The following is a 22,530-nucleotide window of genomic DNA, read 5'->3' as shown; positions in this document are numbered from 1 at the left end:
AAAGTAGTAACTCTGACCCTCTGCATGCCATCTCTCTCTTCCAGGAAAGCAACATTCTGTGACTTTTCATGCCTATTAATTTGCAACCAGAACTTATAAATCAAGAATCATCTTTAACAGTAAGCAAGAAACATCTGCTTTATAAGGAGCTTTCCACTGCACAACAAGATTATCTAATGGAGGAAAACGTTTTGGCCTACAGGAGCCATGGGCCCTGTATCTTGTCACATCAACATCTAGTTTTTAACCCTCATGTCCAAAAGTCAAAACTCAGAATGTGCACAGGGGAAACAAGCTCTGCTGGGGTTTACAGCCCATTTAATTTCTGCTAAGATCCTGATTCTCTAATTAGGTAACCAAAATAAAAACAGTCTCAAAAATGCTTAAAATACAAACTTCATGTTTCTTATATAAATGGTACTGAAAGAATGGTTATACAGAGACTGATGGATGACTGGCGCAGGTGTCACAATGGTTATTAAAAACTGGAAGCACAAATGCTATTATTGCTGACGAAGAATAGGAAACCTCGTGGCTCATGAACACGCTGCACATTCCCATGCAGTACCCCACGCCTTTTTCCTATCAGACATTGTAAACTGTAACAGAAGCACTTTAATCTAGATCATGCATTTAATGTAGACAGAAAATCAGAGAAGTCATAATTTAGAAGTTTACCATAATCTACTTCCAGCTGAAGGACTTCTGAGTTGCACCAAGGCACAAGATCCTGTAACTGGAAGTTTTCAGAACTTTATACCTGCACTTTTTCATTACAAAAGAGGCTTTTTTTTGCCACCCACCTTCTCTTAATCTTTTAGCTTCAGTTCCAAAACAGTAACAACAATCTTCTGGTCAAAGTCTGAAGTTCAAGAAACAACATAAATCTAAAGACCTACATATAGCATAGCTGTTAGCTGTTTGATGTTGGGAGCTATCTTTTGTCCCTATAAGCATAAGTCACAAATGTTATGTCTGCTGATTTTGGAATTGCCAGTGAGAAGGAAAACAAGAACAAGCTCATTCAGATAGTCTTCACTGATAGTTGCTCAGCTATTGGCCACCAATTAAAACCTTTTTTCCCACAGAATTCACCCTGAACACAACCTCCTACTCTACCAGAAATGCAGGAACTTTTCAACAGTTTCATAGGGCTCTACATTTCACTTCCACCATATTTCTGAACAGACAATATGAGATTTTTCTGAAGACTAGCTGCAGCCAATGCCCAAGAGTAAACTATTCAGTCAGACTTGCACAGGCTAAGTTGAAAACAGTAATAACAGAGTTGACTTACAAGTAGAGGAAAGTTTAAAAAGAAAAGAACTGGGAAAAGATCGTATCAAAATCTTTTCCTCCTGCTCCATACAGAATATGGTAATTATTTTTATCTCACTCAAGAGCTGATCTGAATCCAGAACCACTTACTGACAAGAGATAAACAAAAACCCAACACATTAACGGTAGCTAACAGAGACAAAATGCCTTTTTATCCTTAAATTTAAAGCACTCTGAATTAAAAGGTTTACATCTATTTTACCCAAACTAACATCCCCACATGTACCATTTCTAAATTTCTCTCCTCAGCTTACACCAATGCACATCAACGTTGCTCAACTTCAGCAACGAAACTCCACTAGTTATTTCACTTCCTAATTTCCCTACCTTTGCACAGAAAACCAGCTGAATACATTTTAACACTAAATATTTCTCTTCCTCTTGTCTTTGCCAACACCCATCTGCCCTCCAAACCATATAGGCTTGAGCCAAACATAAAAGCTACTGGGGACCATTCTTTAAACCCTGCACTTTCAAAATCAACAAGTGCTCCTGAAATTAAGTATAAGATGACACATTTGAAGGAACATTTAAGACAAGGAAAACCACTCAAAACAGATTTTAAAAGCATCTGAGCTCCATTCCCTGCACCAGTATATTTACTAGCAACTACACATCTATGCAAACAAATTCACCTGCAACTTCCAGAATTAGAGCAGGTAAGTTTTTAATTTTTAGTAGGTGTAACAGAAAGGAAATAGCAAGGCCACATTTCATTCTCTAAGCATTATTAAAAATTGTAATGATCTGCTGACTTGCGAAAAAAATTCCCCTCTGAAAAATCCCCATGGGCTTCCTCCCAAGCACATTGAGAGCAGATGGCCAGCATCAAGTCTGCAATTACCAGTCTGGCCTGGCAGTCCCACAGATCACAAATGATACTCTTATTTTTGTGGATGTGGGAAGGGAGCAGCTTGAGAGATGCAGACAACTAGGTATTACAGGCAACAGCACTTTCCACTAAAAACGTACTTACACATTCAATTTCCAAACCTGTCATATGGCCCTTCCATTAACTTTCAATTTACATTTAGGTTTACCTCTTTTCCTCTTTAACATTTTCTTTTCTGCTACTGAAAGTTTTTCAAACAAGGTGGCAGGAAACAGATAACATTAAGGACACAATAGAACTGACGATTGTCAAGGACTGCCAGAGGCACAAACTTCAAGAACTATCTGTTATTGCAACTTTCCCCTCTTTATTTTACTTTGACAAACCCACAAAGCAGCTCATACCAATGAGCTATTAAAGCACGCACAGGGACAGAGTTACTAGTTAACTGGTAACAAACGCCTATCAAACTTTTGATTGTATCAGTGTGCCCATACACACCTCCAAGAACAGTTGTTCTGTTCTCCCCTTCAGCCAGGAGAACATCTGATGAGGAGGTGCTGTTTCATTTCCTCTCCTTCCTCCCACCCCTCAAATGAGGAAGCCCTCAAAAATGGGGGAAGGGAGAGTATGTTTTTAGTTCAAATGCTGCATCTTAAAATACTATTGTGCAACATTTTGGTGAGTCTGATTGTAAATCTATGTATATACACACCATGAGAGGGCTTTATTCCAACTACATCTCAAAAAAAAAAAAAAAAAAAGCAGCAATAAGGCTTCTGCATTAATAACCATTTACTATTTCAGCTTTACACACAAGAATTTGAGTATTTGAGTAACACCTTTATTTTGCCAAAGTCAATAAAGGCTTAGAAATGAAAGTAAGCAGAAAGAAAACTATGACGACTCTCCTATGGAGTTCCTTTCCAATTGACAGATATAACAGGAAAAAGGTGGAAAGGATTTCCTCATGTGCAAAGAGGCCTGACAGACTTAACTCTAAGGCATTTGGACCTCTCCTCAGGAATGCTCAGTCCCCCTACAGAGACTTCTGTCTCTTACATTGATTCAGCATTCCTTAGTAATTCCTCCTGTTCTTCCTCATTTCAGCTACCCCTTTTGAAAAATTTACCAGGCATAGAAAGGCACTGGAGAAAAGTATACCACAGTCCCACTGTCACTACCTTAGTCTTGAAAGTCTTACTGGGAAATAAGGCTGTGCAAGAAGAAAACCTCAAGCTGCATTACTGCCTAATCTCTCTCTCATTCTGGCTTAATTCCAGTGACACATTCCATAGGGAGGGTGCCAATGTTATGGAGGTGCTGCTGCCTTAGAGGTTGAACCCCTCCCCAGTAAGATCAACTCCAAGTAATCATGATTTAGTCCAAACTAAGTTTTAACAATCTTTAGATACTGTCGATTCTCCTTAAAGATCTTTGACTATCTGTCAAATGCCACACAATAAAATGTAAACACATTTCCCACCAGAAGAAATGAGAAGACAAACACACACCATTTTCCTCCCTGCCCCAATGAGTAAGATTAGACACACACAATAAATACCAGAAAGCATTGTCCTTTCATCAACTCCCTCAAAAGTTTTTCTGCTTTTACCACTTGTTTATCAAGTGCTGTAGTATAGGCTATTACTTCTCTGTATAAATCTGGCCCTTCTTGTAACTGCAATTATCAAAAGATCTAACACAAGTACTGGCTTTGTGGCAGAGATGCAAGTTAATGCGTACAACTCATGCAGAAGTAAATTAATTAAACCTCACCAAAATAATTACTTGGTCCAGCCAGGAAAACAAAGATCTGCATGCACTCAACAGCTTTGGAAAAGTACCGTCATTTGGAGAAACATACCTTTAAAACATTTTGGATCGTTTCTCTCTCAGAAACATCCAAAACTTAACAGTGTCAACTCACCTTCCACACTATCAGAACAGGAGGTACCAATCCCAGTGTCCCCGCTGTCGGAAGCTATACTGTGTCTTCTGACAGGATTGCTTTGACTGCTTGATGAAATGGTTGTGGACTGCCACAGGGATTCAGTACCAGGTAACCATCCCACTGAGGAATAATCTGAGCCTATAAAGAAGGAAGCCAGAAGTCTGTCATTACAGATACAGTACAGAAATCAACAACAAAATAGCAGTCAAGATGAAAACTGAATCCCATGTTTCATAGTTCAAGTCTGAGCCAGACTGTGCCAATGTTTTGGGGTATTTTTAGTTTTGTTTTTTTTTTTAACTAAAATCCTTTTGCTATGTGGAAGCTTCCCAAAAAGTTCCAGTAAATACATTTTTACTATTTAAAAACATGACCCTTAAACTGTTCTTGCACTAACTTAAAGAAGACATTTATCATACAATTCCTATCATGGAATTGATTCTCAACTCACAGCAGAACTTTGCATTGTAAGTGCCTGAATACGATCAGAGAGATAAATGGATTTTCGGACAGAAACCAGTTGAAGATTTGTCCAGTGAAATAGTCATTTCCAACTGTGCATAAACCACATGACCTAGATGATAAAATCAAGCCAGCAATGAAATCATTAACACTGATACCTGAAGTAATTCATTATGTTTCACTGTTATCAGTGGTTTTCAGTTATCAAAAGACTACCAACTCAAGCAGGCACATAGTAGCTGCACACAAGCTGTCTCTGTGAGACATCTATCCAACTAACGGTTTGTTTCTTTGGTTATTTTACCTTTTGTATTTAAATCACTGTTAAAATATTCTGTATCAAATTTTAAAGCACAATTCAGAGCAGCAAATAGTTCCTCTGTTCAAGGAATTTTTGAGAATGTGGGGCCTACTTATAGCCAGTCTCAAGGGAAAATACACCACAGAGTAAAACCTCAGAGGACCATCACAATTTCCAATATCCAGTATCTAAACCTGAGCGTTGTTTATAGGCAGAACACTGATCATCATGTTCGCACTACAAACGAGCAGAGCCACATAAACCACCTTGGCAAAAAGCATGGTCTGCTCTTCATATATAATCACATACATACACCCCCTCTAGCAGCTAGCTTTGCATAACACTTTCAGCAGGAAATGACTCATGAAGAAGTATCAGTTCACATACAATGTCTCTTATGCTACATCTGGTTATTTTTAGGTCATTTAAACGTTTTCAGCAGCGTTCCTCCCAAGTCGTAACAGCAATTTGCCTCTGCAATGACATCTGCAGTCCATTGCTATTTCCAGCTGTACTTGTTTCCCAGTAAATTACAGTTTAGAAAAGGATGTAAAAATGAATACATATGTGTGCGTATATATATACCCCCCCATACATATTAATACATACATACTCCCCATATAGCAGCCAAATCACTAGACCTACTAGCCGGAGTGGTAATAGCTGCTTGCCAAGCCACCTGTAAACTGAGGAATACAGTATATGCTTCCTTACTGTATTTACTATTTAACTGTAACATGACATCTAAGACAGTCCACTTTCTGTAAATAGTTTCTCGGACTTCTAAGATATGCCTGCCCATCTCGTTATCTCAACTTCATTCTCCTTTAAGGTTATGCCTCTTCTTGCCTTTAACACATTTTCCGATCTTTTCTTCAGAATCACTCAATTCTCCTTCCCCTTCATTCTACTTTAGACATATCTTGTGCAATGTATTCCCTTCTCTTCTTTAAACTTTTTGCTTTTGCTCCCCAGAAGTCTCTTAACTCTTTATTATTCCATTGATTAGCTTTCAAGTCCAAGGGTGAGGCAGCAGAACAGAAGACACGAACGCAACTGCCTGTGGCTCACCCATCGCACCCTGTAAGGAGGTCCCAGCCAAGATCCTAAGCAAACACCACTCCAGGTGTCATTCTTCTACCATCCTCTCTGTGTCATCATCTAACACACTGAAAGGTGATAGTTTCACATAGGGCTAGTGGGAAACTAGGACATTTCTTCCTCTCCTACCATCCAGCACAGTTTTCACTAAACACTCTGGCTGCTTTGGGAACTATAGTTTTTCTATGCCTCCCTCTAAATAGGTTTACTTTCCACAAAAGCTCCACTTCACACTTCTCAAGCTGCACCTAGCTATTCCAGCAAGAGTATAGCTGACTTATGGGAGCCCAAGCTAATTAAGGCAGAGACTGCTGATTTAGGAGACATTTAAAATACATTAAAAGAGAAATTTAGTTTCATTTACCCTTTACTATGCTGTTCTCCGCAATACAACTCTTTGGGGACATTTCAGCTTTTATGGCATTAAACAACTGTTAAAAGAAATGCAGCAGATAATGCTACTGCTACTGCATATTAAATCAACACAGCATTAAATGTCAAATGTTCAGTATGTGAACCCACAACCATCCATACACAGCCCCCCAAAAGGGAGAAAAACTTTTCACTTTGGTGGAACTTTGAGGAATAAAAACTAAAAATACCACAGAGCAATAGAGAACTTGGATAGGAAAGGGCGTTCGTAAGTCATCTACTCTAACCGCCAACTCAAAGCAAGGCTAATTAGATCAGACTGCTCAGGGCTCCGTCCAGCTGAGTCTTGAACTCCAGGGACACAGATATTTCACAACCTCTCTGGGCACCCTGTTCCAGCATTTAACCAACCCCTGTGCAAAGAAGATTCTCCTAATATCTCATCAGCGTCTCTCGTGTTCCAAACATATTGTTGCAATATATCTCAGAAGATGCAATAATACAGTGCAACTTGACTTGACAAAAAGGGTTAACATAGTAGAGGGGGGCAGCCATCCCCATCGGGATCTCTATAGGTACTGTAAATTGAGGAAACAAAAAGCATCACAACACACTCCACTGTAATCTATTCTCAATTTTACATGCACCCGCAGGCAGCTTGGGGACACACCAAGCCCCAGGTGCAGCGCTGAAGCACAGGTCCAGGAGGACTTGCTGGCACAACACAGAATTAATGCAACACTTTCCAGAGCACCTTTGCACCCAGGGGCAGTTCAGCATTTCTAAGTTAACTCATGAAGCCTGATTCTTGAGCTGGTAGGCCCGAAGAGGTAAGTGCTGGTACACACTCAGCTCCACACAGTTCAGCATGAGGCCAGCGAGAGTTTATTAGCTTTGGCTCAGCACAGGCCTGCCAGACCACATCTGGCTCGCCAGGGAAACACTCAAGTCTCCCAGTACGGTGCTCTAAGCTCCAGAAGGGTCTCTTCACTCAGGCGCTCCCTCTCACTACCCCTCATAACGCACAGCTGGCTGCGCCCAGCAGGAGCGAGCGCTGTCGGTGGGGTCAATGCCTCTCCCTTACAGCCACCCTGTACGCAGAAGCACGGACAGGGGCTACGATGCGGTGGAACGGTCTCATTTTCTCGCTCACTGCGCTTCTGCTGTTTAGGAGCAGCCTCTGCATTTAGGAGGGGTATGTCCCAAGAAAGAGAATTGGTTTATAATTTGAATAGGTAAATGGTACGTGCTTTTTAACCTATTCTAGACATGCCCAGAGAACACGGTTGCACGTGAGTGCTTCAAGAAACATTTTCTCTTTGCCTCCCACAGAAGCCCTGACATTAAACGTGCTGCACTTTAAAAACAGAGCTAATGATATATTCCAGGAGTCAACGCTTTTTAATGTTTCATGGCACATCCACATAATTGTTTTACCTTGATGACCTAACAGTGATTCTGCATGATGGAAGGCCATTACAAAAATAAACTGTCCACATCAAAAAGAGTTTTTCAAAGGTAATTGAACCCACTCCCATAAATTGCCAAATAAAAGCAACAAGATAGTAGAAACAGACTCAATAATTAAGTCTTGACAGTAAGTCATGTGTACCCAATTCAAACTGCCAGAGAGCAGACCCCCTCCCCGCCGCTGAAGGGAGGTAATTACACAAGTTGCAATAAGGAAACATAACCCACAAAATAAGACCTTATAGACCTCCTTAGTCCAAGCCACTACTTAAAAATTCATTTATTAGTTTCATTATTTGAAACTGACCTTCTGAGCCAAGTCCTGAAGAGTGACCGATCCCTATGCACCCTGTTCTACGCTCCCCATCTCAACAGCTCTCTGTAAATATATCATCTTCCATGCAGCAAGCAGCCGACAGTAACAGAACCAAGCGTTAAGAGGGGGAGAAGGTACACGGGAGCCCCCACACTGCTCAGCTAGCACACCTGCTTTACCCTGCTGCTCTAATCTCAAACCTGCCAATCAACAGCTAGTGTCCATCTGCCCAAAATACAGAGTTGGGCAAGAAAAGCAAGCAAAAATTCCTAATAGATATTTGTGCTGCTAAATTGTATATTACCAGCTGACTATGATCATTCCTTACTGGGTCAGGAAAATCTACCTTTCATAGGATTTAATAGAAGAGAAAGAAAAGCTACCTGGATGTAATTTCCAATGACAAACATGACAAAATACAGCCAAGATCCCAAATAAATCTCAGAACAAGCCTTGTTTACACAAACAGTTGACCGCGCCCTTGAATTTGGCCAGTTAAATATACTGACATGGTACTGTGTTTCCAGCCTAGGCATATTAAAACAGATCAGTTAACAACTAAGTATATAAAGGACAGGAAGAGAATTATTTATTAAAAGAGAACAGTTGTTGAAATTTCACTCCACAAAAACATGTACCTTCTTCTGTGCATTACAGAACCCTGTCAGTTACTGCTGGCAGGAAGGCACCTAGTTAATTCTAGATCACTACCACTCCTAATTTCAGTGGCATGCACAGATCCCATACAATCTACACATACAAAATAACAACATCACCATCTTTATATTTGGTTCCTAAAATACCTCTAACATGCTTGAATGTAAAAAGTATTATTTTAAGTGACAGCTATGATACTGTTATTTTACCTAGACGCCAAATAGAAAGCAACAGCAAAAGACTTTCTGCGTTGCACAGCAGATACATCCTAACTTAAGGATCCTGATTTTTTATTCTACACCATGACTTTGACATAGATTGTGACCAGAAGTCAATCACCTGTGACAGCCAGTGTAAATTTATACAGTCAAAGGATTCTGAAGGGACATCTCACTACAGTAGCAACAAAACTGACAATTATGCAAAGCCCATTCTAGTCATCATGGATGAGACCAGGCTATACAATAATAATTCCATGCCAGGATGGCACTGAAGCCTGCCTGAAGCTCTTTCAAGGAAAGCAAGGCAGCATTTCAGCCCAAACACGCTGCCAGAGTTATTCAATTCATGCTCACCATCAACAACTTTACCCCAAATGCTACTAATTATGCTAGAAGATCATAGAATCATTCAGGTTGGAAAAGACCTTTGAGATTATCAAGTCCAACCATCAGCCCTACCCTACCAAGCACACCCCTAAACCGAATCTCCAAGCACCACATCTAAACGGCCTTTAAACACATCAAGGGATGGTGACTCAACCACCTCCCTGGGCAGCCTATGCCAATGTCTGACAACCCTTTCAGTGAAAAAATTTTTCATAATGTCAAGCCTAAAGCTACCCTGATGCAGCTTCAGTCCGTTCCCTCTTGTTCTATCATTAACCACCTGGGAGACCAGCACCTACCTCTTTACAATGTCCTCTCAGGCAGTTGTAGAGAGCGATAAGGTCTCCCCTCAGCCTCCTTTTCTTAAGACTAAACAGCCCCAGTTCCCTCAGCTGCTCCTCAAGACTTATTCTCTAGGCCTTTCACCAGCTTTGTTGCTCTTCTCTGCGCTCTCTCCAGCACCTCAACGGCTGTCTTGTATTGAGGTGCCCAAAACCAAACACAGTACTCGAGGTGCGGCCTCACCAATGCTGAGTAGATGGGGACGATCACCTCCCTACTCCTGCTGGCTGCACTAATCCTAACACAAGCCAGGACGCCATTGGCTTTCTTGGCCACTTGGACACATACAGTAGTATCCTGAAAGAAGTCAGCCCACCTTCAAACCACTTCCCCCACACCTAGTCATGCAGTCCCCTGACACTGCTGAACTTACCCCAGTTGCAATTTCTCCTCCATGCCCCGCCTTCAACAAATCCCTCAAGGTTTCACAGCCTCTTTGGCACTCCCTCCACGTCCCACAGGGCTAAGTAACCACACATCTCTTCAAAAGGAAAGCCAACCCACAAACGGTGTCTCAGTGAACCGTTTGCTGTATTGTAGGACTAAACTTACTTCAGTTGGAAATGTTTATGTTTGCCCATCATAGCTGCAAGATCATTACTGCTGAAAGATCAAAGAAAGCCTCACTTTGGTGTGCATTTCATGCACAACAATTCTTTGCCAAGTTAATTTTTTTCAACTGCTGGAAAGATGACACAAACAGTGAGACAAGGAAACAGAGGCAGGGGAACTTAAAATGCAAAAAAAAACCTTTACAAAGAGTAGACACGAGAGCAGATGTCACATTTTAACATATTTATATAGTTTTTTTAAAAAAGCTGACAGTCAGCTGTTACAATGGTGCAACAGCAGCCCCCTTCAATCAAAGGTGCAGCGAAAGATAAGCTGGCTTCCTTCAACTTGGTATCCTGACACAAGTAAAAAGAACCAGGCACCTAAGTGTTCCTTGCAGACACCGGCAAAAAACTTACATGGACAAATAAATATTGTTGAAAATAATGTTAAAAAAACTGGCAGCCCAACCGTGACACCCAGACAAATACTTGCTCTGTGATCCTTCTGCAAAACAAATCGCAATTTTTATTAATACAAATGTCCAAAACAAGTTCCAGGTCTACAATGCAACCTCTTCTCTTCAGAGATGAGCAGCACACTGGTAAAAGAGGGTTTCTAAAGCTTTCAGGGAAGGTAGCCAGATGACAGCCTCAGGACCCTTTTCACAAACACTCTGGAGGTGGTGGAAGCTCACGGCTCTACCAGCTGGCCATGAACTGAGGTACCAGAAGGTCCTAGTCCCTCCTCTCACATGAATGCAGCTGAGAGTAGGTGGATGATACAGCTTAATCTAAGTGCAAAAAGGAGCAAGGCAAAGTGGGATGAAATTACAGCCCTACCTACTGAATTTTTTACATTTCGGTTTCTCAAAATCACTTTACAGTGTCAGATAGCTAAAGTATGATTCATCCTGAGGACTCACATCCTTTATTAGTGTGCTTTCTTGACAGAGCCTGCAAGCTATTTAACTAAGTTCTCCTAGTTTTTCTGTTGGAAACTGATCAGAGTAAGAAGAAAGATAAAAATGTACAGATATAGAGGGAAGCTGGGAAAGAAAAACAGGAATGCAAGAGTTTAAGCAGAAGAATATTGAGAGAGACAGACCTTTTTACTGGCATTTTACTTGTACAGCCTGGTAACATACTGCCTGGCATACAAAGGCCCATGCCTGTCCTCTCTACTATTCACGTGGAAAAGAATTCACTTAGTAGAGAGAGAGAAAAACATCATAAAATAGTAGAGGAGAAAAGTGAAAGTAGAAAAGAGAAATCCAAATCAAAATACAATCCTCAAAGTAAACATATGCCTGATTGACAGTATCAATTAGAAGAACCTGACTAGGATCACATATATATATGTATATATATAGTTTATACAACTTGTGCTCCAATTAGAGAGCTACATTTTAAGTAGTTTCTGTCACCAAACCTCCAGCTTCTTTTGCCTCTGGAATTCCTTAATAGAAGTTAAAACTTTTCCCCCCTCCCGCTGAAGTGGCTAAACGTACAATCCCTGATGAAAGACACTTACAGCTATAAAACCTTTGTCTTCTATACAAAACAGTATCTCAGTGTGAACTGTCACAAGTTACAATTTTTTTTAAGATTTTACAAATGTGTATGGCACTGTACCACAACAATTTACAAGGTTTCTCCTGCAGGGAAGTATGCAATCTTGAAAAAAGAATGGTAACTAAGAAGAATAAGTAAGTCAACTTGACAGATGAGCTTTAGAGATTCTTGCCATGGCAGTTAAAAGACATATCAGGTAGCTCGCTCTCCATCACTGCCCCGCACCAGAGCCCACAGAAAGTAAAAGGTGCCCAGCTCTGTCTTTCCATTGAAGAATCCAGCTGGCTAGCTTACGCCACTGGCTAAAACGGGTTTGAGCTGAGAATGCTGTTTGACATTAGAGCTAATTGGATCTAGTGGTCGGCTGCTACACAAAGGCTGGTCACTTTTGCCAGCCACATATTCGCTTTTGCTTCCCCAGCATAAGCCCTGCCACCCCAGACTCCACATAAAGTGGTTCAGGAACAAACTGTCCCCACTTACAAGAAAAAAAAAAAAAGGTTATCTGCTCATTTGATTTCCTGAGCTGGCTCGGCAAGGGGTCAGACTAGAAGCAGTGCCAAAGAGGGAGTGGGAACATACAGGCATGCCTAGCAGCAGCTAGCTAGTAACTAGGCTTATCCCTACTGCCAAATTGCACATTAAGGCAGATTCTAAACTGGAGCAAGATAGGCATAAATCTCTGCTGGCTTCACTGTGGAGGACAAAATCTGTTCAACTAGCAGAAAGCTGTGTCCAACACAGCATTATGCTTGCTAAAAAGGTAGCAAAATCCTTAGACTGACACAGTATGTAGTAATTGACTCGGCCTCCCTGATTTCTATTCTATAAAGTATGTAAAACAAGAACTTAAATCCGTAACACACTTTATAATTTTTATACATACAGCATTTAGCTGTAGTTATTTAATATCAATCCAAAGATGAGATTCCTACCCTTGTCAGGAAAGAAAGAGGTTTGCTTTCATTTCATCACTGATGGGAGCAAGACCAGGAATTCAGTTCAATTGTTGATGGCACTCCTGTGAGTTTTCCGCTTCCAGATAGAGCATTTGCATAAAACAGAACTCCAAAATACAAACTGCAGATGTTTCTTATTTCACGTTTGGCACACAGGCTACATATATTACCTCATGCCTGCTATGCTGGCTTGCCTCTTTGTCTTTGGACTCAATGCACTATTCACCCCATGTGTAGAAACACAAAACGATACCCTTAGTCTCCATTCACTTCCATATAGTAACGGCAGAGGAGAAGGCTACCTTTTAAACTTGGAAAGTTTATCACTTACAATATGAAGAGGGGAACGTCTAGGAAAATAAACACATTAAGTTATGCTTAAAGTTAATGTAAACCTTGAACAGCAAGCGCTCAGACATGCAGTCAGCTCCTAGACTCTACTGAAAAGCTATGCACTTGTACGTGACCAGCTGAATCCTTCTTCTATCAAAAAAAGCACTAATGAGCACAGAATATCATTTGTGTTTCAGCCCTTCTTGCAGTTTAGCTTTATCAGTATCCAAAACCATGATCGGGTAAGTTTTTCTCCAAATTGTTTGTCACTCCAACATTTTCCTTACAGAATCACCTTTGTCCTCCCTCTTTCTGTTTAAAGAGGTAATTCAATCTCCTCTATGCATGGGGAAAAGTGAAGTAATCACAGCTGCTAGAATGAGTCAAAAAATACTAAGTGGTTTTAAGTAGTTCTCACACTTCCCAAAGAGGATCAAATAAAGGAGTCTAGCAGTCTTACTTTTTTTCAAAAAAAGACCATAATTTCTCTCCTCCTCGTAATCAAAGATCAGACCTAAAGATATCCTTGCCGCTAAAATAAATAGTGAAGACAAAAAAAAAAAATTCACTGAAACATTTTGCTCGAGTATAATAACAATGCTACAATTTTTCTCATCATTTCTCAAAGAGGTCTAATGTGCGTTATACACACAATAGTATCTACTTTAATATGGATGTACCAAGCCTCCAGACTACAGTTTTAGTGCACGCTAACAGAAGTACGCACATCATGTAAGGGAGTCCCATATTGTCACATTCGGGTTAAAAGGATGAAATTCTGGTGTCACTTAAATCATCAGGAGATTTTTCTTACAAATTTCCAATGCTCATGTCACAAGGCACAACTTTTCCCCAAGCTCAGCTTCTCAGCTTCCACTCACACCTATTCAGTATAAGCAAGAACAATACTCTGGAATTTAAAAAGAAAGAGTAGTTTAAAAAATAATATATATATACATCCTTCACATTGTACACCACCAACCCTACCTAGGATACTTCCAGTCAAAACCAGTACTTATTGTGTTTTCATCTTCACAACTACAATCACTTTTGATGTAAAACTATATTACAATAATTCTACCAACCACACAAAAGCCCTTGTTCAGTTAGGTATTTCAGATCATGAAGTGAACAGAAAGAGGTTAAGGTAACAACCACTAGATTCATTTTCTGTAAAGTCTCTAGCAAAGTGATAAAGTTTTAAGTAATGGTATTTTCAATGCCTTTCAGTACTTCCAGCTGGGTCACTACACTCCCACTTTGTTTTCTTATTACAGAAAATATCAGGCCTTTGATCAGTGCTAGTCACTGAACTTTTATACAAAGCATTAATTCTCAAGTGTAATAACGTCTCCAAAGTTTCAGAAATGCCAAAAGGAATATATAGCTTTGCTGTAGAGTAGGCATTCAAGAGAAAAGATATCATCTTTTAAAGAAATACAGACTTGGAAAAAAAAGTCTTATTTACTCCGAAACACTTGAAAAAGTTGCAGCTTTCCACACCATCTGGAAACTATGCTACAAAAGAAGTAAAGCAGACATTAAAAACATAAGGATACCTTATAAGGAATCTCAGATCTGACTTCAGGATGATTCAAGAATGTTTCTTGTCCGAATACTACACCACCGGTCTCCTCACATATTAAGAAACTGAAAGTTTAAGGATCATCGTTTGCTTTTCTAGTTGCATTTGCTAAGTCTACTTCAGGTATTTTAATCAATAAAGAGGCAATATGACTTTTCCTTGATGCTACTTGCACTTCTCTTCCTCAACAATACTGAGATAGCCTCCTACGACCTCTCCAGTCATTATCCATTATTCTGACCCATTTCAACCTGTATGCAAGTCCACTAATTGGTGGAAGCGACACTGTCCAGTGGAATTAATGTCACTTTTTCCTGATCCTCTCTCTTAATCTTCCTTGGGCTTCATGGTAAGTCTGAGGATTAACTATATACTTCCTGATGTCATCAGCAGTGGTGAAGCAAGATTGTGCTAGGAGATTTTTCCACTATTCGCCAGCCGACGGAAGAGCCAGCCCATCTGACTCCAGGTATTCCACACTTGCCTGACACCAGCATAGATGCTTCCTACAGGGATGTCTCACACCGGGGTCAGGCAACTGTAAATTCCCCCCCCCTTCAGTACTTAACTTCAGTATTCTCCTGGTCCAGCGCCTCAAATTAGGTTGCCATACGGTTGAACAGGGGCTAGAGTGGGCACATGGAAAGCAGTAAGGTAAGGATACATGAGCAGAGGTACCCAGAAGGGTGGGAGTGACTACCCACTATATTATCTCAGCTGTAAAATTAAATCATGTCCTGCAATCCACCCACATACACCCCCTCAGGCAAAAGGAGTTTACCTGTCACATCTCCCCACATTTCAGGTACTATCATACCTTGAAAGAAAAACAGAAAAAAAAATTTTCAACACTTGCCCTTCTTTTATTTGTGTTAATGCCTCCTTTTACAGATGGGCCATTCAACTCTCAAAAAACTGCAAAGATCCCAGGGGAATGAGGACGGAAAGATGTAGTGCCACTTACAGCATGGGTGGCTGCGGAAAAATAGGTCACTCGAGCATAGCTGTGCAATCAATAGGATGTTCAAGCTCAGGCAACCAAGACAGATGCTGCAGAGCAAGGCGCCTGGGGAAAGCTAGTGTCCCCAGGGGCGATTTCAGGGGGGTCAGCAGTTTCAGGGCACATGAGGGACAATGGGTCAAAACTAACACAAACCTAAGCACACTTGTGAACATATTTACACACGTTATTCCCTGCTGCATGATCTCCTCCTCTTTGCCAAACATCCACCTCTGGGCCTCTGCTGATGATCTGCAGTCTCCCATATGCCATGTTTAGAACCTCCTCAGCTTGCCCTGGACAACAAGAAATGCCTACGTGGAAGACTAAGACAGAAACCAGAACCTCATTACACTTCAGTATACCTTCCCACACCTTCCCCTGGTGTTGGCAGGAATAAACCTCAGGGCTACATACAGTATTATTCCAGGCCTACTGAAAGACATTCTCAAAAGATAATGGCTTCCTTCTTTAGAAGTTGTACGGGGTGCGGGTGCCCAGGCGCTGCCGGGGGCTGCCTCTGTGAGGGGCGGCCGTGGCTGCCCCGTGCCAGACAACGGCTGGTTCCAGGTGGCTCTGACCGACCCACCACAGGGCACGGCCAAGGCCTCAGCCATGACGGCGGCACCTCGGGGAAAGCCTGTGTAAGGAAGGGCAAAACACTCCCCGGGGTCAACGAGGGGGGGGGGGGGGGGAAGGTGTGAGAAACAGCCCTTCGAGCCGAGAGGTGAGAGCGGGAGGGGAGGAGGAGGAGCAGGAGCCCTGGGCACCTGAGCAGAAATTACCTGTTAGCCTCTAGAGAGACCAGGCTGGAGCAGGGGAACAGCATGAGGAAGGAGAGTGGAGAGGAGCTGCCACGGACTGACCCCATGGTCAAGTCTTTTTTTGCCCGTGATGGTAACTGGTAAGCAATCTCCCTGTCTGCACCTCAACTCACATGCTTTTCCATCCTATTTCCTCTCCCGTCTCGCTGCGGAGGGGGAATGAGGAAGCGGCTGGGTGGGCATCTGGCAACCAACCAAGGTTAACCCACCACAGAAGTCAGTGAGAAAGCCACATATTGAATCACATAGCAAACACACTGAATGTGTTTTAAAGCTAATCACAACCACAATGAGACTGTTTTATTGTCAGTGTACAATTTCTAGCACATCTGGGAATCTGAAAAACTACTGACAACTACAATCAAGTCAGAACTTTTTCAGCCAAAAAATCACCAGCACGGGAACTGACAATTAGTTTAACTCTCCAACTATTAAACCACAGGCAAGTTATGTGATAAAAACAAGCATCCAAAGAGTACAGAAGGCAGAGCAGTTGATATTGAACAAGTGTAGTACTACCCCTTTTTGCTTAACTAACCTGTCTACAACAACTAGGCTTTGCTTCCAACAATGGTAGATAATCACCTCTGGCTACAGCCTCAAGTCATGCAAGAAGTACTTGATTTAGAAGGCTTTCAGCTATTCTTACCACCATGCATTGCTCCTGTATTTGGCAACTTCTCTGTATTTTGAAATACAAGGGTTCTTTAACAGGTATTAAATGCCTGGCTAAAATCTTAGCATAAATAATTTGCAAGGGTAACAAACAATATTTGGTGGACATAAATCCTAGGCATTCTTTGGAGAAACGTTTACCCTCACTAGCACTTCTTTTACCACCATCCCCTAGCGCAGACATGACGGCTCAGGCTGCTTTTTACTATGTACTTATTTTGTACAACTCTTTAAAATTAATGCATTCTTCTCAAAATCATTAAACTAGCTACTACTTCCTTTAATTAAAGTTTTAAAAGCATAGAATTACTGAAAACACAAGTCTATATTTAGTCAGTAATGTTTAACATACAAGAGATTAGAATAACTGCTAACCCCTAAGACCAACAACATAATACACCCTTGTATCTATCGCTCTTCTCTTGCTAAGCAGTTACAACATTCATGTTTTCTACACATTGAAAGAGTGGATACTATGCCCATAAAAGTGAATTGCCTGGAGGGAGGAGATAAAAAAAAAAAAAAGCATTGTTTTTGAAAGGAAGTCAGTAACTCCTGTTCACCACCACCCAAACACAAAATGTCATTTCACGTCATTGCAATCTGTGAAAGACAGGCCCTTCCAGCTGCACGATGCAGCTGGAACATTACATTTCTAAGCTCGGGTAATCAATCTTTACAATGCACCATATACATACGTACATATGTATATACACTTACAAACGATTGCCATTTGAAGTCTACCCTTGGTAACACTAACTCACCATTTACTGCCTTGCCTAGCCTGCAGAGATAAACCTGCCTTCTCAAGATGTCCCGAGAGCTGTCACATCCCCAGCTGCAGACCTCCAACAGCAGCCCAATAAAACTTGTTACAGAAACGAAACCATTGGATCTCTGTCCCCTCTCCACCCCGAAGGATGAAAAAGAGTGTCGCTGGCCCTGGCCTCCCCACCTTGGCTGTGGTGTGAAGCTGCCTGTGAAGTCCATGGGTAACCCAAGCAGGCAGCACCCCGCAGGCCTTACAACATGTTCTGACTTTACTGCTGCTGACACTCCGATTGTGACATCATTAAGTAATCTTTCAGACCCACGTGTGTCACGCTCACTGCCAACGAGGGTTAAACACGAGAACGTGGGCAACTTCTGGGATTTGCCTTACGAACAAATCACACTGCCAGGGCTCTAGGAGCAGGGGAATGCAGGCTAGGATCTTTAGGGCGTGTCAATCACATCCTTTTGAGCACCTTACTTCTAGTTTTCACCACTTTTCTTGCTTTTGTCACCTGAACAGCTATTACCAGGCAAATTTCAGTAGTAGTCAACTTGGTAATATTGGACAGCGGAGAGAAGCTTGACTGGAAGTGGTACAGTTTACTGAAAGTAATATATACTTGTTATTTCACTTTAAAGTGTGTTTATTTCACTTTCCACAGGCAGCTGTCGGATCCACATCGCCTAACTGAACGACTGCATGCCCCAGAGGAACAACACATCTAGATGAACACTTTCAGAGTCTTAAAAGAGTTATTAACCAAGTGTGCATTTAAAAAGATGGTCTAGATGAATAAGCAAATGGCTTAAAACGCTGTATGCCCTTCACTGCAGCTATATAAATCCCTGCAGCAGTGGGTAACTGTTGTCTTTATAGAAGTATAAACTATGCCGCAAGGTTTTCCATAAACAGTTAAATGTGTACAAGACGACCAAAAGACTGTAAGTCAATCATACACCTTCAAAAAATAGACATTTAATTTTTTCAGGACAGGTACTGAGACTGTAAGAAGCTGAATTTATTGTGCATGGACAGCAAACTGTCATTAAATCCACCCATTAAACAAGAAGTAGCTATCTAAAAAAAAAATCAAAACCAAAACTACTGAGACGAAAAGCAAGAACAATTTGGGAATGACAAGAAGGAATAAAACTGATGGCCACAAATTAAATACTCCCCAAGAAGTGTCCTTGCCTGCTACATTTTAAGAAAACCAAATTAATTTGCATCTATTACTGAAAATCTGATAATTCCCCTGCGTAAACAGCTACAGAATTCTTCAGTAGGCACGTAGCTTTGTAAGGGAATTGTAAGATTTTTAACAAAAACAGGACTTCTAAATACCCATCTCCATAGACAACTAAAATACAACTAGCAAAGTAAATGCTTTTCAGTAATAAACACAGCTTCACAAGAATTAATAAGTCATTAACTGTCATGCTCCCACATCAATATTTCAAAGACAATCAGAATCCATAGCAAATAGTTGCCATTAAAGAATTAAACATATTTTGGTAAAAGAAAAATTACTTCAGCTTGAAAAATAAATGCTTACGCTTCTGCTTCCTAGTAGGATGCTACTGTTCTGAAAAAAAACAAAACAAAACAAAACAAAAAACCCACACACAACACTTTTCCCATGGACAGCTTCCTTCTCAACAACAACAACAAAAAAAAAAACCCCACACACAAAAAATCTAACCTGGCAGTAATGTAATAGCACAGGATCTTAGTAGCCATTATCCCATCATTAAAATACCTGCATGGAACTAATTAACTTCCTCTTCTTTAGGGGGATTATGAACAGCTTCTTGACTCTTTCAAAGCAAGACTGATGAAGGAAGGGACTACTGTGTTGGAAATTATAATGCACAGATCATATCTCAAGGTTAAACCTTTATCTACTTGCTTTCTAATTAACTACCACCTTCTGTTAGTCTATTTTATCTCAAATTAAGATATTTTTCTTACTGCTTCTTTCTGCTACTTTACACTTCTCTGGCTTATAGATAAACATACATTTTGAACTTCAGATTAACCCTGAGTATTTAAAGGAAAGAGGCGACAGGGGAAGAAAGAAAAGCAATACACAAAACTAGTTTTCAAATCTTAAAAGACAATTCCGAATAACAAAAGGTAAAACATTCACCCAGTAACGGACTGATCGGAATTGCTGACAAATTCAACACAGCACTAAAACGCTTGCTTTGACCCCAAACAAAAGGGAAGACATTGTAACAAATGACTCAACACAAAGTTTTCTGAAACAAATGAAAAATGAACACCAACAATCTTCGTAAGGGTCTGAAGTTAGCGCCAGTGTGCGCTTGTGATAGAACCTTCTAATATTTCTCCCTCAAACACAAATAATCAAGAACACCCTGAATTCCTGCAGCTTCCATCAAGTTAATTGAAATCTCTGCACGATTACCCAGTATCTTTGCAAGCTGTAGCACAAAGATAATGTCACTCCATTCTTTTGCGGGAAGCACTAAAAAAAAACCCAAAAACAAAAACACCACCAACAAAAAAAAAACCCACGAAACAAAAAAACCCCACCACACAACACTTCAAAAGGCAAATGTGTTATACATGGATATTAATAACTTAATAATAGTACAGAAAAAAGGAACAATGTCTTCTTTCACATCATAAGGACTGAACATTAGACTGCTTGTAGAGATTCAGGCAGCTGCTGAGAAGGTCTTAGCAGCTCTTGTATTTGCAAAAAAAAACCCTGTCAGTCGAAAGCAAAACAATCCTGCCATTTGTCAACTAGCTGTATACATACTATGCAGTTACATTTTGCAATTCCAGAATTAAAACGTGAATCCAAATTCCTGAAGGAAAAAAAATAAAAATATTCCAACAGTTAAAAAATTATTCCAACACTTGTAACGTCAGAGCCAAACCACGGACCTTCAGAGGGCTCGATTATTTCAGCGAATCAAAATATCCCAAAATATCTGCAGGAACTCTGCCAGAATAAGGCAAGCGATACCGCTGGTGACACATTCAAATCCCGAGAAGGCCACCCAGAAGAGCCGGCTCTCAGTCTTACCTGCCCCAAAGTACCGCCCGTACGGCTCTGCGATCAATTCACCTGCTGCCCCCTGCCAGGTCCGACAGCCCCGCCGGTGGGAAGTTCGCCCACCGCTGACAGGCACGGGGTCTCCCCAGCAACAACCCAACTCCCAAGCGTGAATTTCAACGTGTCCCCGCCAACCTGCAAGGAGCTGGGCTCTGATCAATCCAGACACAGAAAAGTGATGGGGGGAAAAGAAAAATAACAAAAATAGGACTCGGCCTATTTGTTCGAGTCTAAATTTAAAATGAAAAGCATACAGGGATGCACACTTCCAGCCTCTGCCTAAGGCTTTGGGGAAGCCCAAATCAAGGAAACGGATTATGTAGGTTAAGCTCAGCTTTCACCATCCGCTGCAAGGTCCAGCTAAGTAAACACCGAGCCCCCCGACCGACCGGCCGGCCGGCCCTACCGGGGCCGGGGCGGCGGCGGACCGGCCCCGCGCCCTCTCCGAGAGGCCCCGCCGCCACGTCCCCCCTCACGGAGCCGGGTGCGGGAGGGGGTGGCGGGGGCCGTTACGCTTCCCGCCCGCGGCGGGGAGGAAGCTGCTTCCCCAGACGTTTCTGCGGGGACCCGGCAGCGCGGCGGGCCGGGGGAAGGGAGGGGAAGCGGCGCGGCGCGGCCCGGCCCGCCCGCCCCCACTGCCGCTGCCCCACCGCGGCGGGGCCCTTGTGCCTCCCCCCAACCCCATCCCTTCCCGCCCCGCCGAGACGCGCGGGCGGCGGCGGCGCCGCGGGGCTCCTTACCCGCCTTGTAGCCGCGCAAACCGAGCTGGGGGTGCAGCCCGCCCCACATGGTGCCGCGCCGGGCCGGGGGGGCCGCCGCTCTCCGGCGGCGGCGCGGAGCTGCGCGCTCTCCGACGGCCCCGGCGTGCGGCCGCGGCCCGGATGGCCGGCGGAGGCGGCCGCTCCAGCTGCCGAGGGAGCTTAGCGGGGGGCTGTCGCCGCGGCGGGGGCTGCTGCCTGCCCCAGGGACGCCGCAGCCATGGTGCCGGGCCGCGACCGCTGAGGGCGGTGGGACCTCGCCACCCCCTCGCAGGAGACAAAACTTGCTTTATTCCGCCGCCGCCTGCCACTCCGGCGCTGGGAGCGGGGCGGGGACAGGGGCGGGAACCCGCAGATGCTGCTGCCGCTGCTCGGGGACGAGCCGCTTACATAACCCGGCCCACGGGGAGGGGGCGCGGGGCGAGTGGCCGCGGGGGGCCGGGGTGGGGGGTGAAGCGGCGCCAGCGCCGGGGGCGAGTCCGCCCGGCCCGGCCCGGCCCGGCCCGGCCTGCAGGCCGCGGCCCCGGAGTGCCCGCCGAGGCGGTGGTTTGGGCGCTCCCGTTGGCCTCGGGTTTGCCAGTTTACTGGTCCGCCCGCCCCCGGGGCTGCCCGGGCGGGGGTGAGCGCCCGGCGGCACCCGCGCCCCGCGCG

The 22,530-nt window shown here is 42.9% G+C and overlaps 1 protein-coding gene across 1 annotated transcript in view; it reads right to left on the bottom strand.

Moving 5' to 3' along the window:
- The window catches only part of CEP85L (centrosomal protein 85L), a 118,172-nt gene extending 96,262 nt beyond the window's left edge, over nt 1–21,910 (bottom strand). The window contains exons 1-2 of the mRNA XM_086461266.1: nt 21,862–21,910; nt 4,101–4,262 (exon numbers count right to left, since the gene is read on the bottom strand). Of these exons, the coding sequence (XP_086317392.1) occupies nt 4,101–4,262; nt 21,862–21,910 (211 nt within the window). The remainder of the gene's footprint in view (nt 1–4,100; nt 4,263–21,861) is intronic.
- Between the last annotated feature and the right edge of the window lie 620 nt (nt 21,911–22,530).

Source organism: Leptosomus discolor, chromosome 2 (assembly GCF_034619465.1).
Source record: "Leptosomus discolor isolate bLepDis1 chromosome 2, bLepDis1.hap2, whole genome shotgun sequence".
Lineage (NCBI taxonomy): Eukaryota > Metazoa > Chordata > Aves > Leptosomiformes > Leptosomidae > Leptosomus > Leptosomus discolor.
Note: the sequence above shows the minus strand (reverse complement) of the source record. Positions and strands in the feature narration are given on the sequence as shown.